Source organism: Mustela putorius, unplaced genomic scaffold (genome assembly GCF_011764305.1).
Source record: "Mustela putorius furo isolate JIRA1106 unplaced genomic scaffold, ASM1176430v1.1 tig00000450_pilon_pilon_pilon, whole genome shotgun sequence".
Taxonomy (NCBI): domain Eukaryota; kingdom Metazoa; phylum Chordata; class Mammalia; order Carnivora; family Mustelidae; genus Mustela; species Mustela putorius.
The window spans coordinates 23,329,279-23,344,653 of NW_025421385.1; the positions used below are offsets into that span (position 1 = coordinate 23,329,279).

General features: G+C 43.4%; 1 protein-coding gene across 3 annotated transcripts in view; it reads right to left on the reverse strand.

Moving 5' to 3' along the window:
* Positions 1-4,150: 4,150 nt before the first annotated feature.
* The window catches only part of AFG1L (AFG1 like ATPase), a 225,254-nt gene continuing 214,029 nt past the window's right edge, over positions 4,151-15,375 (reverse strand). For 2 of the 3 annotated variants that reach the window (XM_004753460.3, XM_004753459.3), the window contains 3 exons: positions 10,698-10,838; positions 7,262-7,375; positions 4,151-5,307 (listed from right to left, as the gene is read on the reverse strand). In XM_004753460.3, coding sequence (XP_004753517.2) covers positions 5,179-5,307; positions 7,262-7,375; positions 10,698-10,838 — 384 coding nt within the window. In that variant the 3' untranslated portion in view covers positions 4,151-5,178. Of the gene's footprint in view, positions 5,308-7,261; positions 7,376-10,697; positions 10,839-15,375 lie in introns of those variants that run through there. The other variant, XR_006606828.1, reaches the window with a different exon arrangement.

The following is a 15,375-nucleotide window of genomic DNA, read 5'->3' on the forward strand; positions in this document are numbered from 1 at the left end:
CTGACCAAGTGCATCAAGCTCTCTGGGGGTGGGACCTTGGCCTGGGAACCTGCCGCTTGAAGAGCCCCCCCCCCCCCCCATTCTCGAACCCTGCGGGATTCTTGGACTTTTTTCTGTCAGTTCATCCCACTGACCACAAGATGGAGCCCTCTTTCTGGGAAATCTTCGATGTTTGCCAACCGGGCGCCAGTCCATTTTCTCTCTAGTCCTGAAAGGATATATTTGAATTCGACAATCTTCACTGCATCTCATTAAGCCAGAATTGATGGGTCTAGCCATTTAATGTGTCTCTTTTCCCTTCTCTAGAAACCGTATTGGGTTGGGATGTGCCATCTCCTATTTGTACTCCTCAAAGGCTACAATGCAGAGTCGGCATTTATTATGATCCTCATTATTAATATCGATAACAACTCTTCACTTGCACATGCTTCCCATGTGCAAAGTACGTTTCACCAATTCGACTCAGAATAACTTAGGAAATGGGTATTACTGTTCTTATTCATACGAGAAAACTGAGGCTCAGAGCACGAGGTCAAGATCACAAAGCAAAAGCTGGCAGACCAGATCCTGAAGCCTTCCCATTGTGCTCGGATGAGAGGAGCAGGCAGAAAAGCATAGAGACCAGCAGTCAACCCCCGGGGGACCCAAAAAGTTTCCTGAGGCAGGAAACTTCTCAGGACAACCTCTGGAAGACTTCTTAAGCAAGCAGGAAAGGCAGATATCCTCTGGAGTTTCATGTTTTCACAGAGGATAGGTCAGTAGACGTTGGACCAGGCCAAGGGGTCTGCTGAGGTAACAGATGAGAAGTTTCCAGTGCAAAGCTGGACAGAGTCAGCAGATATTCAACAGGGAGGACAGATTTGGTTAGTTTTAATTTTATGTTCCAGGGAAATGAACTGCTATGCCCATGGGGAAAACAAAGCTTAATTCTGCCTTATTCTAAACATGTAAACTCCCATCTCCTGAGAAAATCTTTTTCTACCAGCAAGGGATGTCTTACAGGTGAGGAGATCTGATGATGATAATTTCCAGGATCACGATCTCACTCATTACAGACTTGCTACCAGATTCTGGCAATCAGTCAGGAAACCCAATGTCAAGGCGCCAGGGGCCCCACGTTTCTGGGGGCTTCGATTCCAGAGGAAAGGGCTCCAAGTGTAGGTTCAAGCACCTGGGCTAGAGAGGCTATTTTCAGGACCGAAGTAGTTATGTGGAAAGCTTCATAAATTAGTATGTGGCTTATTCCATGGCTTCAATGTACATGTTAGCAATTCAATATGTCTTTTTATCATTTTCTGTGCCTCGGCTTCTCTGTGTGTGAAATGGTAAGAGTGGTACCCAGCTCACGGGACTGTTACATGGATCAAGAGCGTTTTATGTACAAAGCATTAGAACCATGCCCAGCACAGAGTAAGCACTACGTGTTTCTTAAATAATGTTAAATAAATAAATGGATCTGAGCACATCCATTTATATATTTTACAGGTGAAGTCTTAATTTTTTCAGGATTCCAAGCCATTTAAATATCATGTAATTTGTACACTTGCAGGTACAAAAAATACGCTGCAGGAAGATTACAGTATTTCCTTATGACAAAATTTGGAATCCCACTGAAGATGCATAAATTTGACTAGAATGGTCCTATGGTCTTTTGCATTTTATAGACAAATAGGTTAAAAGTTCTTTAGGTCCACCATGTTTTTCTTTTCATTTTTACTGGTGCTGGCCCATAAGCCTATCCGGCAAGAATAATGCAGTGATCAGATTTTTCTTTCTCCTTTTTTAAAAAAAGTTTTCCTACCCCCCCCCCGCCACTTAATTTCTTTTCTGAGTTTGGAAATGAGGGGTCCTTGCAGAGGGTGCCCTGGGCCTCTTCCCCACTCTAAAGATTTCCTCGGTCTGAGTTTCTAGGCGTGTAGGAGTATCCTCAGCTCAAACCCCGTCTTCAAGTATCAATTTAAAGCATTAAAAAGAGAGAGAAAGCATTTGTGCTGAGAGATTTCATGCAACCCCAAGGAGAGAGACTGGAATGCTGAGAATGTAATAGGGAGAGGACTTGGAAGAAAAACACATGAATTGAAATACTGCTTTCCAATCTAGAAGTTGTTTTTCACGTCTCATTTTGGCATTAATTTTCTTTTAGTATCATACTATTTCCTGGAAACCGTTTTTAATTGTTTATTGTTTTTTTTGTTTTTGTTTTTGTAATAGCTATTCTTTAAGACTTTCCTTTCTCTTTCTTGCAGGCTGTTTTATGAAGTAGACTTTGTGCAGAAGAGATGGAGACAAAGATGGGCCATTTCCAGCCACCATGGAACTCCCCCTCCCCCACTCCCTGCTCGGAACCCTCACTATAGCCTGTCCTCCCAGGCCCAGGAGGACATGGGGAGAGGGGACGGGACTGAAGCGGGAACATGAGCCAAGCACTCAGGTGAAACCAAAACTACAGTTTTGCTCTACAAAGACAATATTTAAAAGTTTAAGTTCCTTAATACCAAAATGTGGGGCAGTTACGGTGAGAATCCCGTGGGTTTCTGTGCATTGAGCCAGAGGTCTAACCAATATCACATCATTGTTTCCAGGCAAAAATTAAAACCGAGGTCCAAATTTCTGACCTCAGGTGAACATTTACCATAGAACCTGACTGGGGACTATTTCCCATACAGCCAACACACTCAGAGACAGTTCTTCTTTCTAACAATCAGGCTGTCCATCTGTCTGTCCATCCATTCATACAGTCTTTTTATTAAGGTGCAGCATAACTGCCAAAGAAATGTGAAAAAGCCAAAAGCTAAGATTGATAGAAACAAGTTACATATTTTATATTTATTGAGTTCAAAGCCAATGGTTCTGTTGTAAATTCATCTCCACTGATTTTTTTTTAAAAAAATCACTATTTAAAATAATCTCCTTTCCATAGGGGTAGTAGTATGGTACAGTCCCTGAGTTTTATAGCTGTGAATCTCAGGTCTAGCTACTTAACTTTTCCAAGTCTTGGTTCCTTATCTATAAACAGGGACAATTATATAACTCTCAAGGATAAATTTTTTTTATCTGAGATCATGTCAATGTCTGGCAATAAGTGTGGTGGCTCTTTTGAACTCTTTTTTGTTTCACTTCAATAAAGATATTTTTATACTTATCTATAAAAGGGGATGAGATCTCGCTGTGTGCGACAAGACGGGTGAACCTGGAAGATATTATGCTAGTGAAATAAGTCAGACAGAAAGACAAAACCCGTGTGATTTCACTTACATGTGGAATCAAAAACAAAACAAAAAGCAGAAGCAAATCCATAAATATAGAGAACTGATGGCTGCCAGAGGGGAAAGAGGATGGGCAAAATGGGTAAAGGGGAGTGGGAGACACAGCTTCCAGTTATGGATTAAAAGGCTAAGCATAGGGCGCCTGGGTGGCTCAGTAGGTTAACCATCTGCCTTCAGCTCAGGTCATGATCCCAGGGTCCTGGGATCCAGCCCTACATCGGGCTCCCTGCTCAGCGGAGAGTCTGCCTCTCTCTCCCTCTCCATCTGCTTCACCCCCCATCCCACCACCCCAACTCCCCCCACCAACTCATGCTCTCTCTCAAATAAATAAAATCTTTAAAAAAAAAAAAAGGCACAGCACAGGGGCTACTGTTGATGGTACTTTGTGTTGTGTGGGGACGGATGGCAGCTAGACCTGTGGCAAACACAGCACAATGTATAGATAGACCTGTTGAATCACACTGTACACTTGAAACTAAATATTGTGTCAACTATACTTCAATTTTAGAAAACTTCATCGTTTTTAAACCCACATTTAATTTTCAGAAGGCATGATTTAAACTTTTCTCTACACGGGTGCCCTATCCATCTAGCTGCCTGACTTCGGTTAACGTACAAAATACACTCACGTGCATAGATCGCTCACTTACAAATGAAATAGATTCAAAGAGCTTACTTATGTTGACAACGGTAACCATTTTTTTAGAATTGTGCCTGCCCCTAAAAACACCCCTGATTTTCACAACACTGTAAAAGATGTCACGTTTTTCCTTTTTTTCTTGAAGAGGGATTCGGACTCTCCCAACAGCCTCAACTAAGATCCCTTCTGTGAAAAGAGTTAGCCAAGTCAGGTGGTGCCTGAATGAATCAAGGAACGAGCTCAGTGAAGGACAAGTCGGATTTTATTTAAGGAGGTTCATCAAGAGCTCTTCCCTATTTACCACGAAAGCCATCCCACCGCAGAAGCAGAAGCGAGGGGTGGGGTGGGGTTCCACAACCCCAGGCAAATGCGTCCAGGTGGTGGGAAGCAGCCTTGCGCCCCCCGGGGTCCTGCTGGCTCAGCAGAATGCGAGTCCGCTCTGCTGTTGGCGTGTCCAGGTCTCTGTCTCCTCCTGACTCGCTTTCACTGGCCCCTTTTCCTGGTATCTGTCCTCCTGCCGGTGGTCAGGATTGTGGGCTCTGCCTGCCGGTTAGAATGTGACACCCTCGCTCCTTATTCTATGGTGACATCATTCTCAATTTTTTCAGGCAACTCTGTGTCCACATAAGATCCACTCCTGCCTGCCAAGCAGAGTGAAAAAGTGTACTCTCAGTTGTGAGAAAACCTGAAGGCCTAGGAGATTTTGTATAATTTAGAGAGCCCCCAAATCACAGGTATAAGCCCATATTCTAAAATGTGGTTCTCTAGAGTTTATAATGGAATCAGAAAGTTTCTCTGCTGTGTACTGAAGTGTAGGGTTTTTCTCCCCCTCTCATTAAAAGGCGTGTTTGTCACATGCAGCTCCAGGTAGCCAAAGCTTGGAGATGTCTAGAATGACACTGCATTTCATTGTGCCTGTGCATGTGTGCATATGGTGTGTGTGTATGTGTGTGTGTGTGTGTGTGTGTGTGTTCAGGTGGCTTAATATGAAGCCAAGATATCTGGTCCTACATTAATCTTCAGGAGTGATGGTTTTAATTTTGTAGTGCAGAAATAAAGCCAAATAAACAGGCAAAAATTAAACCCATAACAATGTGGGGCTTTAACTTAACTAATCCACTCCATCTTTGACAGCAATTTGAGATTAAAAAATGGTCCAGAGGACAAAGTACATAATTAATGATGTGAAGAACGATTCCTTCAAGTCCCATAAAAAAGAGTTCTCCCTGCCGTAATCATCTGTCCCGAGTTTTATTCACGCAAAAGCGATGGTTACTTCTTGCTTCTGTCCCCTTCATTCCAGTACTGCTCCGTCTGCATTTCGGTGAGTCGGGAAAGCGTGCGCTGAAATGCAAAGACTTCCTCTTCTCCAGTAAACATAGAGAGTCCTTCTGCTGAGTCCTGGTTACCAAAACACAAAACAACAACAAAAAAAGAAACAAACAAACAAAAAACAAAATAAAAAACAAACAAACCCAACACCAATTAAAACTACCACAAATAAAAATTTACAAAACTAAGTACAGGCTTAAAACAACATTTTAGGTTTACCTTTTTAGGTTGGGATTATTAAAAGGTTCTGTATTGTCACATACAATCTCTTAAATTAGACTAGAGAATCAACTACTTTAAACCAATAACCAATAGACAGAACATATTACCGGGGAGAAAACAATAGGGAAAACATGAGAAGAATAATTGATGCTGAAACATTGCCCCAAAATCCAAATACGAAGATTTCTGCGTGAAGAAAGATTTTCAGGATGAAAATCTCCTGCAAGACCTAAAGGAAGGACAATGTCAGACAGAAAAAGAATTCTTTCTCCAAAAATGGACACCATAAATAAGTAACACCTGACAGCCTCCCGTAGAGTGCCATGGGCTGGGCCACATTCCCGACAAGAGGCCCTGAGGCCAAGCCTTCGCAGAGCCTTTTCTGCACTGGCAGGCAGAGAGGTCTATGGGCCTGGAGATCCAGCCCAAGAGTCCACTTTGGGAAGGCAGAGCTGTCTTGAGATACTTAACTAGGGTTAAGTTTGGGAATCCCTCTGTGAGGCCAGCAAACAGTCTGGTGATACCAGCGTGGGCTGGTGGCCGGTACATGAGAAGGAGCAACTGTGTCTCTTCCCTTAGCAGTTTGCTAGCTTGCTTCCTCAGGAAACTTCTGGACTCCTTAGTCCATGCCTTCTGGGCTCACCCACCACAAAGCCCCAGAACCCTGTGGCCACGAGCCCTCAGTTCCTCGTGTAATGTTAGCCCTGCACGCAGAGCTTGCTTGGCCCTCTTTCTGAACCCTGATCCTAGGGAGAAAACTTGAAGAACCAATGATTTAAGGAACTTCAGAGATGGAAAAGATAAGGCCCCTTGAGTATATCTTTTCAAACAGTAAAAGACATTACTTGGATAGATGTATTGCTCTTAGAGAAACCACCAGCATATGGGTTTATAAGCAACTCTTTATTTCTACACATAGGTTTAAGTAGTCTTATTTGGAAAGTTCACTTTTTAAATGAGTTATAGGCCTCATTTCCCCCAGACTCCTAAGCATACATAACTTCTCCTCAGGTCAATAAGGAACCGTTTCTTTATTCCAAATGGCCTTTCACCTCTGGGGTTGGAAGAATGGGGCTCCCCTCATTCTGGAGGTAAATTTTATGGACAGCTTTAAAATTTTGACCACTATTTCAACTGTTGAGAAATATACCCTGTAATATTCAGACAGAAGGAAGAAATGTAAAATCACTTCTACTTGGCCTGGGGCAAAACACCAGACCGCAAGCTCCAGAAGAAACAGACCAGCACTGGCTCGTTCTCCACAGTGTGTCCCTGAAATGTTTACAGAATGGGGCTGGCAGATGAATAATGGATTTCTCTGTAAGCCAAAGGCCTTGCTAGGCACTTCACGGTCCTGGAGTAGCCAGCCCTCATGCTTGGACACTGTATCTATCTTGCGCTCTACAAATCCAGTAGACACTAAGAGTATTTGGAAAAGCCACATAGTGTAGCAGAACGAGCCCAGAACCAGACACAGGTGCCCTGGTGTCCGGCTCTGACCTGCCATTAGTCACCGGTGTGAGCACAGGCCCACCGGTCCTCCTCTTTGGGCTGTGTTTTTGTTACATGCAAATACGGAGCATGAAGATCCCTTCTACCCTAAGACTATATGCTTTACATTTAATGATACTGAGAAGAAGTCTGCTCTATTGGCTTTAGGAGGAAGCAGCAAATCAATGGTTAAATATATACTGTGTTCCTTCTTCAAAATGTAGCCACGTTAAAAAAAAAAACACACACACACACAAAACAACCAATGAGGCTGCTTTATAATAAAAAGAGATCATGTGATGTTGCCTACCTGGCTCAGCCCCAAATCATCCATCAGTACTCTGCTTTGCTCCAACTGGCTGTCCTGATGTTGATGCAAAAACAAGCTTCCTATAGGGGTCGCTGCGGAGCAGATGACGCGCACCTGGAAGAGGAAGAGGCCAGAAGGTTGGCGCTCCTTATATTTCACACGTTGAAGGCAAGAAAAAAAATCCCTCACAAAATAAAATTTGTTTGCCATCATAGGGTGCTAAGTTTGTGTCTCTTTAATGGGATATTTTTAAACTGCAGAGTTCTTTTCAAAAGATTTCCACACAGCTTGTGACAACCTATAGAGTAGGGAGCAAATGGTTTTATTAGGTGACTTGAGGCCTGGAGAGGTCTCTCTCAGCTCATGGTGCCAACTCAGGTCTCCCAGTTGGAAGTCCAGTGGGCTTTCCATTACGCCCTGGGGCGGCCATTTACAACCGGCTGTCTGGGGCCTGTGTGTGCGGGGAGAACCTTCTGTGTACTGCAAAGAGGTTACCATCTTGTGCACAGGTGAGTGGTGAGTTCAATGCATCACTACTCTCATTAGACCCTGACTGTCTAGAACCCACATTTGTATCAGCATCCTACCAAGACATTCTTCAAAAAGACTAAGCTTGACGTGAATATTTCTTGATTACACAGTGTTTGAGTGATTGTGCACATGTGACCATATATTGGAAACAGCTTTTCTATCTTTATAAATTTTACGTCCACCAGTTTAAATACAAACATACTCTTCTTATTGTTTAATTAGTTCTGAATTTGTTTTCAGGATTGACACGTACCCTTTAGACATCATTATTTAAAGAACGATGCCAAGACCTTAAAATAACGTATGACACTTGGGAATTGTTTTTCCGTATCTGGATGGTCTTCTACCCTCTCTTAGACATTACTTTTGACCACAAATGACCCTATTTTCATTATTTAGATATGACTATCCCGATTTCACAAATTTCCATGAATACATTCCAGACTAATGCCTATTTGATGCTCCCAATTTCTGAAATAAGATCACTGCAACTATTCTTTAAACAAAGAACATAAACTCTAAATGTGTGATGTAGTTAAAGCAAATGTTAGAGGACAGCAGTTCTGGCTCTCTGCCACACTGCATAGAACTCTTCCTTCCCATTAACTAAGAAGTGAAACGGAGGGTGTGAAACAGGATGAGGGGATGGGACAGAGGGCTGGGGACCATATGTTGTCTTTAAGGTATTCCTAGCTGACATGTAGATGAGAATTTTATCAATCCTCCTAGTCTAAGAACCACATACTAATAACCCCCTCTACCACTTTTTCTTGAAGCATTAGCCCTCTAAAAACAGATGGCCACCTCCAGGCTCACTCCTTTCATTCTGGACCCCACATGGTTATTTCAGAGTGGGGTCTGGTCAGTGACAGGACCTGAACCCCGAGTTCTGGTGTTCTCAGCTTCCTGCCTCTCTTGCCTCCCTGAGCCCATGTACACCAGCCCTCTGGGAGTGTGTGTATGGCCCATCTGGATGTCCCTCATTGTGGCAGACTCCTCTCAGCACTGTACCTGAGCCAAGGTAGGTGCCCTCCATGCGCAGGCCTGCCACAGGGCCTTTGCTACAAAGCCCCCACCCACCCCGCCACCATGCCTTGGAGTTTAGGCATCACTTCTCAGCGTTTGTAAGAAGCAGTTGAAGAGCTTGCGAACATGCAGGTTTTCAGGTCCATCCCCTAGGATCAGGGTTCATTTACTGGACTGGGCGTGGAGTAGGCTCTGGAACATGGATCTTAAGTAGCCCGGGGGACTCTGAAGTAGGTCATCCTCAGCAGGATTTCCCCAGGTCCATCCCCAGCCCCCCAGAGATCAGTCTACTCTCCCCCAGACCTCACAGCACCATACTCCTCTCTCGATCCTTCCAAGAGACTAGACCTCAGGGATGACTTCACATTTAGTTCTGTGGATATTTGATGAATGCTTCTCTGACACTAGACTGTAAGTTCTATGAAGGCAGGCGTGAGATCTGGCTTTGCCTGTTGTTGAACTTCTAATACTTAGCACTGCACTTGACAAGAGAAAGGTTGTTGAATGAATGAATAAAAGAAACATTAAAATTTCATCTCTTCCTCCCAGTGGATCCTGGTACTTTCCTCCTCCCCTCAAAATCCCTTCAATTTTAGAATCACTGCTCTATTTCTGTACACTAAGGAGAAATATTGTGTCTACTAGTAATATATTTAACTCTATGGATATTTAACTCTATTTTGAAGTCATACTTGTGCTTTTACCATACACACACACACACACACACACACACACACACATATATATTTATTATTTGACACCGAGGAGACAGTGAGAGAGGGAATACAATCAGAAGGAGTGGGAAAGGGAGAAGCAGGCTTCCCACTGAGCAGTGAGCGGGATGTGGGTCTCAATCCCAGGACCCTGGGATCATGACCTGAGCCGAAGGCTGATGCTTAACAACTGAGCCACCCAGGAACCCTATAGATGTATTTTTAAAAAGATCTATTTATTTATGAGAGAGAGAGCGTGAGCATGGCAGGGAGGCGTAGAGGGAGAGGGAGGATCTCAAGCAGACTCCCTGTTGAGCATGGTGTCCGATGAGGGTTCTCGATCTCTTGATCCCAAGATTATGACCTGAACTGAAACCAAGAATTGGGTCCTCAATTGACTGAGCCACCCAGGTGCCCCACAGATATAGACTATGAATAGGGGCTCACCTTCACTGAACCTGCCTTACGTGGTCATTTAATCCTCACAACCACCATATGGAATAAGTACTATTATTCCCCTTTTCTTCTACAGAAGGCAACTGTGGCTCGAGAGATTAAGGTGGTCCTTAAGGCGGACAGCCTAGCTTAAAGCCAATTCTTTAATCAGTAGGCTAACTGCATCTGATGAATGAACACGGGCTCATGGCTTAAACAAACAAAAAGATGATGCAAGGCTAGTTGCGAGGGTTTCTGGGTCACAGGGAGAGAGAGCTCCAATAGTGAGGAGGGTCCCGCATCATTCATTCATTTGTTCATTCATTATTCTTTCAGTCCAGTCATTTATTCATGCAACTTGTGAACTGACTGAGCACTCGATCTGGGTAAGGCATTTTGTTGTACAACACCAAGCGTGCACATTCTTCATTCTATGTCTATGATGGCATCATTAACATCACAGTGTCTTCTGATGGAAGCCTGACTGACAATCCCACTATTTTTACTGCTGTCTCTGATATTATGTAAACAGCCTTCGGCTTGTGCTAAGTGTTGTTCTGAGTGCTTTTCATGGATTAGCTTATCTTGCCCTCCACAATTCTCAGAAGGAAATACTATTATCCCACAATTTGTAGATGAGGGCACTGAGGCACAGAGAATAAACCAGGATTCCAGTCCAGGCCATCGGACTTGTTTAAAACAGTCCTGAGAAAAATGCACTACATCCTTACCTTGAAATCATAGAAGTTATCAATGAGAGTGATGAATCTTCGAGCCTGTGTCCTCTTGGCCAGCGTAAATTGGGGAATGTTTCGTAAGAATACTGTATCAAAATTCTTTGACAGTTCCAGATAGTCACTGGCTCCAAGTGGCTGTAATTAAAATGAAAATGAAGACTAGAAAACTGAAGCCAATTCCAGTGGCCCAGAATTTGAAAACACCTCTTTTTCTGGTCATGGTGTGATCTAGGCGGCAGCTTTGGTGTGACTTGACCAAACGCAGCAGTGTTTTCACTGTGGGCTTAGGAGGGTATCTACTGTCATTGTAACAGTAACATAGAAAAGGGGCAAGAGAGAAGACAAGAGTGTGGTGGGGAGTGAAAGAGTATCTCAAGCCACCCCAGCCTTCTGTTTTTTTAATTTCTATGACTTAACTGTAAACATGCCCCAACAAATCCTTTCTATGACTCCACTGCAAGCTGTCGCTGCTGTTAAATGGGCCATCTTATCATGGTGTGCCATCTCTTCTGTCGCCATTTTGAAATAAAGACTATGTTTCAGTGTGAAATCAGAAAATCTTTCTCATTTAATTTGAAATAGAGTTGTTCAGGTGCAGTGTCGTGAATGTAGCTAACTTCTGTAGGAAATACCCGACAGGTTAATGACCAAAGGCAGACAGAGGCCTGGAGCACAATTTGGTGCAGACTGTTCCCTCTTACTGTGAGGAGGGTACAACACTCAAGACTCACAAAATTATCCACAAAGGCACCACCTACGATATAAGGCACTTATTCCCAAAACACGACTTTAACTCATGAAATTTATGAAAACTACCAGCAAACATCCTTTGGGGTTAGGAACATTCCCAGCAAGCATTACCTCTCTTTTTAAGTTGCACATGGCTGAGTGTTTCTGGCCCTTGCTACAGCGTGGATGAGACTGGGGCCTGAGTGGGCCAGGAGCTACTTTGAGGTACTCCTAGAAGCTCCTGGATCACCAGGACCCATTCCTGGGACACAGACGGCTGAGCCCCCTCAATTTCTGACAGAATCCGTCAATACTGCTCCCTGTCCAGAAATGTCTCCCTCCCTGTGGGAGTCATGTGCATCAAAACTTCTTCCAGAAATGCAGATTTGGCTATGTTCTTGGGAGAGTTAGGGATTTGTGAGGAGGGGAGACCACCATCCCCGCTGCAGAGTCCAACCACTGAAGCCTACACTCTCCTAGCAAGTAGCGGAAACAAGTCACACTCAGGAAAAGAGACCTCTCGTGGAGGTGTGCAGAGGCCAGAGTAAATCAGAGGGAAACTCTGGGGAAGTGGTTTCCTCGAGGGAGAGCAGCTCTAAGAAGGCTGCAGCAATTAAGAGACCCTGGGCAAAGGGGCAGGAAACAATCAGGAGAGAGCACAAAGAATGACCCAGCTCCTTTGGAAACCTGCTTCGAGAGGTCCCTTCCTCCCATTTCTCTCACCAATTAGGTAACACATGGCGCCAGAAGAGGGGACCCTTGCTTTCCCATGTCCCTCCCCTGGCTGGGCAGCCTTTACCTGCATTTTACCTCCAACCATTTCCCATTTCCCTCCAGGCTGGCCTTAACCTGGAGACTCCCCTGCTCACTGGGCCACACAGGAACTGGGGTGTGGGGTTTTGGGTTTGTCTGTTTAACCGGGACTCTCTTAGGAGACAACCCTGCTATTAAGCCTGTTATGGCCCAGGAGTGAATCCTCAGTCTGGTATACCTTTGGCAAGTCACATCACCTTTCTCTTCCTTTAGCCTCCTATCTATAAAATGGGAGTCTGATTTCCTCGCTCACAGGATTGTGAGGATTCCACGAAAGAATACGTGTAAAGCCTTTAGCACAGTGCCTAGGGCACACATTAGCACTCAGATCACTTTGGCTGCTTTTTATTTCGATTAGTTTGAGCCCAAACGATTAGGCTCAATAATGACAAGTTGAGGATGTTCTCCATAGGACCGGTTAGTTATGTTCCACCACCGATCCCGTCCAAAACCCTAAATCAGTCTTTGTGCATCTGCCAGACCTCAGGGTCACAGCAGGGACCATCGGAGACTGTGGGATCCCACATAAAGAGGACAATTCCCTACAGCGGGGGACGGGGGGGGGGGGGAAGGTCACGTACAGCCTCTATGGGGAAACAACAAAACTCCTACAACAAGACATGCAGGCTCTGAGGGTGACACGCACCACTTTTTTTTAGATCAGTCAGGATTTAGTGTCTCATCTTTTGTAAATCAGAAAGTATATGTACAAAAAGTAACTGCTCATCTCAGGTCTATAGTTATGTATAATTAAACTCGTTCTTTATGCACGGATGTGATTTCTATCAGGATAACTACATGCCCAAGGAAAATCATCATCAGGAGAGCCCTGAAGTGCCTAGGGCAACTGGAAATCAGGATTCTGCCCACTCAGCTCTTTTAACAAATTATATACCTTTGTCAGAAGGTTCTGCATTTGCCGTTATATTAGCAAATGTCCCCTTCGCTCACATCCCTAAAATAATTATGTGCTCATTCACGTAAAGAAAATTAAGCTTTATGTAGTTTTCTATCTCCTTTAAAAACAGTGGTGATGGGAGCAATGAGGGGTAACTGTTTTCAGTGGATCCCGAGTTTCACTTTGGGATGAAGAGAGTTCTAGAAATGGACAGTGGTGACGGTTGCACAACAATGGGAATGTACTTAATGCCACCGAATTGTACCCTTAAAAATGGTTAAAATGGCAAATTTTACATTATGTATTATTTTACCACCACAACAGAAAAAAAAGATCATTAACACTAAGAAATGTTATTTGTTGCCAAAGAAATCCCAATTTAGGCCACAAAAGGCTAACAAGATTACTTTTTTCTTTAAAAACATAAGAAGAGGGGGGCCTGGGTGGCTCAGTGGGTTAAAGCCTCTGCTTTCGGCTCAGGTCATGATCCCAGGTTCCTGGGATCAAGCCCCGCATTGGGCTCTCTGCCTAGTAGGGAGCCTGCTTCCCTTCCTCTCTCTCTGCCTGCCTCTCTGCCTACTTGTGATCTCTGTCTGTCATACAAACAAATAAAATCTTTCAAAATAAATAAATAAACAAACGAATAAAAATAAAAACGTAAGAAGAATGGGTTTGCCTGGGTGGCACACTTAGTTAAGCATCTAACTCTTGGTTTTGGCTCAGTCATGATCTCAAGGTCGTGAGATCGAGCCCCTCCTGGGCCTCTGTGCTCAGCAAGGAGTTTGTTTAAGACTCTCCCTCTGCCCCATGCCCCCTGGAATAACTAAATCTTTAAAAAAAAAATGGGAAGAATTAAATATATTAATTGAAGAAAGACATCTTTTCCCCAAGGAAATCAGCTCCAATAAGATTAATATTAATTTAAAATACAAAGCTTTTAGAAGGTATCTAAAAGAGTGTCTTCAAAACTTTCAGGATTGATTTTGGTTAGAGATTGGGAGTTTTCTTTATTAGTCAGAAATGCTATTTTTCATTACATAAATAAGTCAAACTACTGTGGGCAAAAACTATGTTAAGACTCTTTGGAATCATTGGTCTGCCCCTTCCAGTCCTGTGACCATGAGCAATCCCTCTGAACCTCCATTTCCTCATCTGTAAATGGGGGATCGTGGCAGGACAATTCTCAGGTTTGTCCTGATCTCGCATGTAAAATCTTTTAATAGTGGCCGTCGCACAATAAGTGCTCAATAAATGCTATTTACGGAGTTCTGGTGAAAAGCAAATGAAACAATATATGCATAATACCTATTTGGCATACATCAGACTGATACTTAATATATAGTAGCTATATTCTTTATTAACTAATCAAATAACCTAGTTCTGAGCTGATGAGGTCATGCAGCCTAAACAAGGGAACAACTCGGCTAATTCCAACCTGCTTCTGCCTTTGTACTCAGCAGGTAAAAGCTGCTTCCTCTGGTCCTTTCTGCTGTCTCCGGTCCACCAAGATATCTGTCAGCCAGGTGCCTTAGCTCTCCACCAAGTCATTTATAGATGACAAAAACAGCATCTATCTCAGGCCCTCTCCCCCCTACTTCTTTGGTAATACCACCAGTCGGGGAAGGCTCCAGACCCAAAGAATGAACAACCCCTACCCCAGCATATGGCACATTGGAAGGGCTTCATATTCACTGAATGGATGAATGAATGAATGGTGCATAAAACCCAACAAAGCCCAAGGAGCATGCTTATTCCTTCTTTTATACTAATTTGCCTCCAAAACAACTGAACCACCTACAAAAAAAAAAAAAAAAAAAAAAAAAAATCCCACTCTTTCTTCATTGGCCCAAACTCCTAGTTGTATATCCTAGTTTGTACGTAGGAAAAGTCTAGGAAAATATAAACCAAAACATGAACAGCAGTTATCTTTGGCTGATGGAATAAAAGATGAATTTTGTTTTTTTCTTACACTGTTTTGATCTCCGCCACCCCCATCCCTGCCCCATGAACTTGTATTACTTTCAAACAGCAAAAACATAATGCTTTTTGGGGGGGTCATTTCTATAATGGGTATCTTATCATTTATCTTGCACGTGTGAGATCATAACATGAGTTTTGTCATGGACATTTTCCCCCCAGGTTTTCTTAATCTGAAGAAGTAGAGTTTTTTCAGGGACATTTATTTTTTTTCTTTTTCAGGGACATTTTTTTTTTCTTTTTCTAAAAGATTTT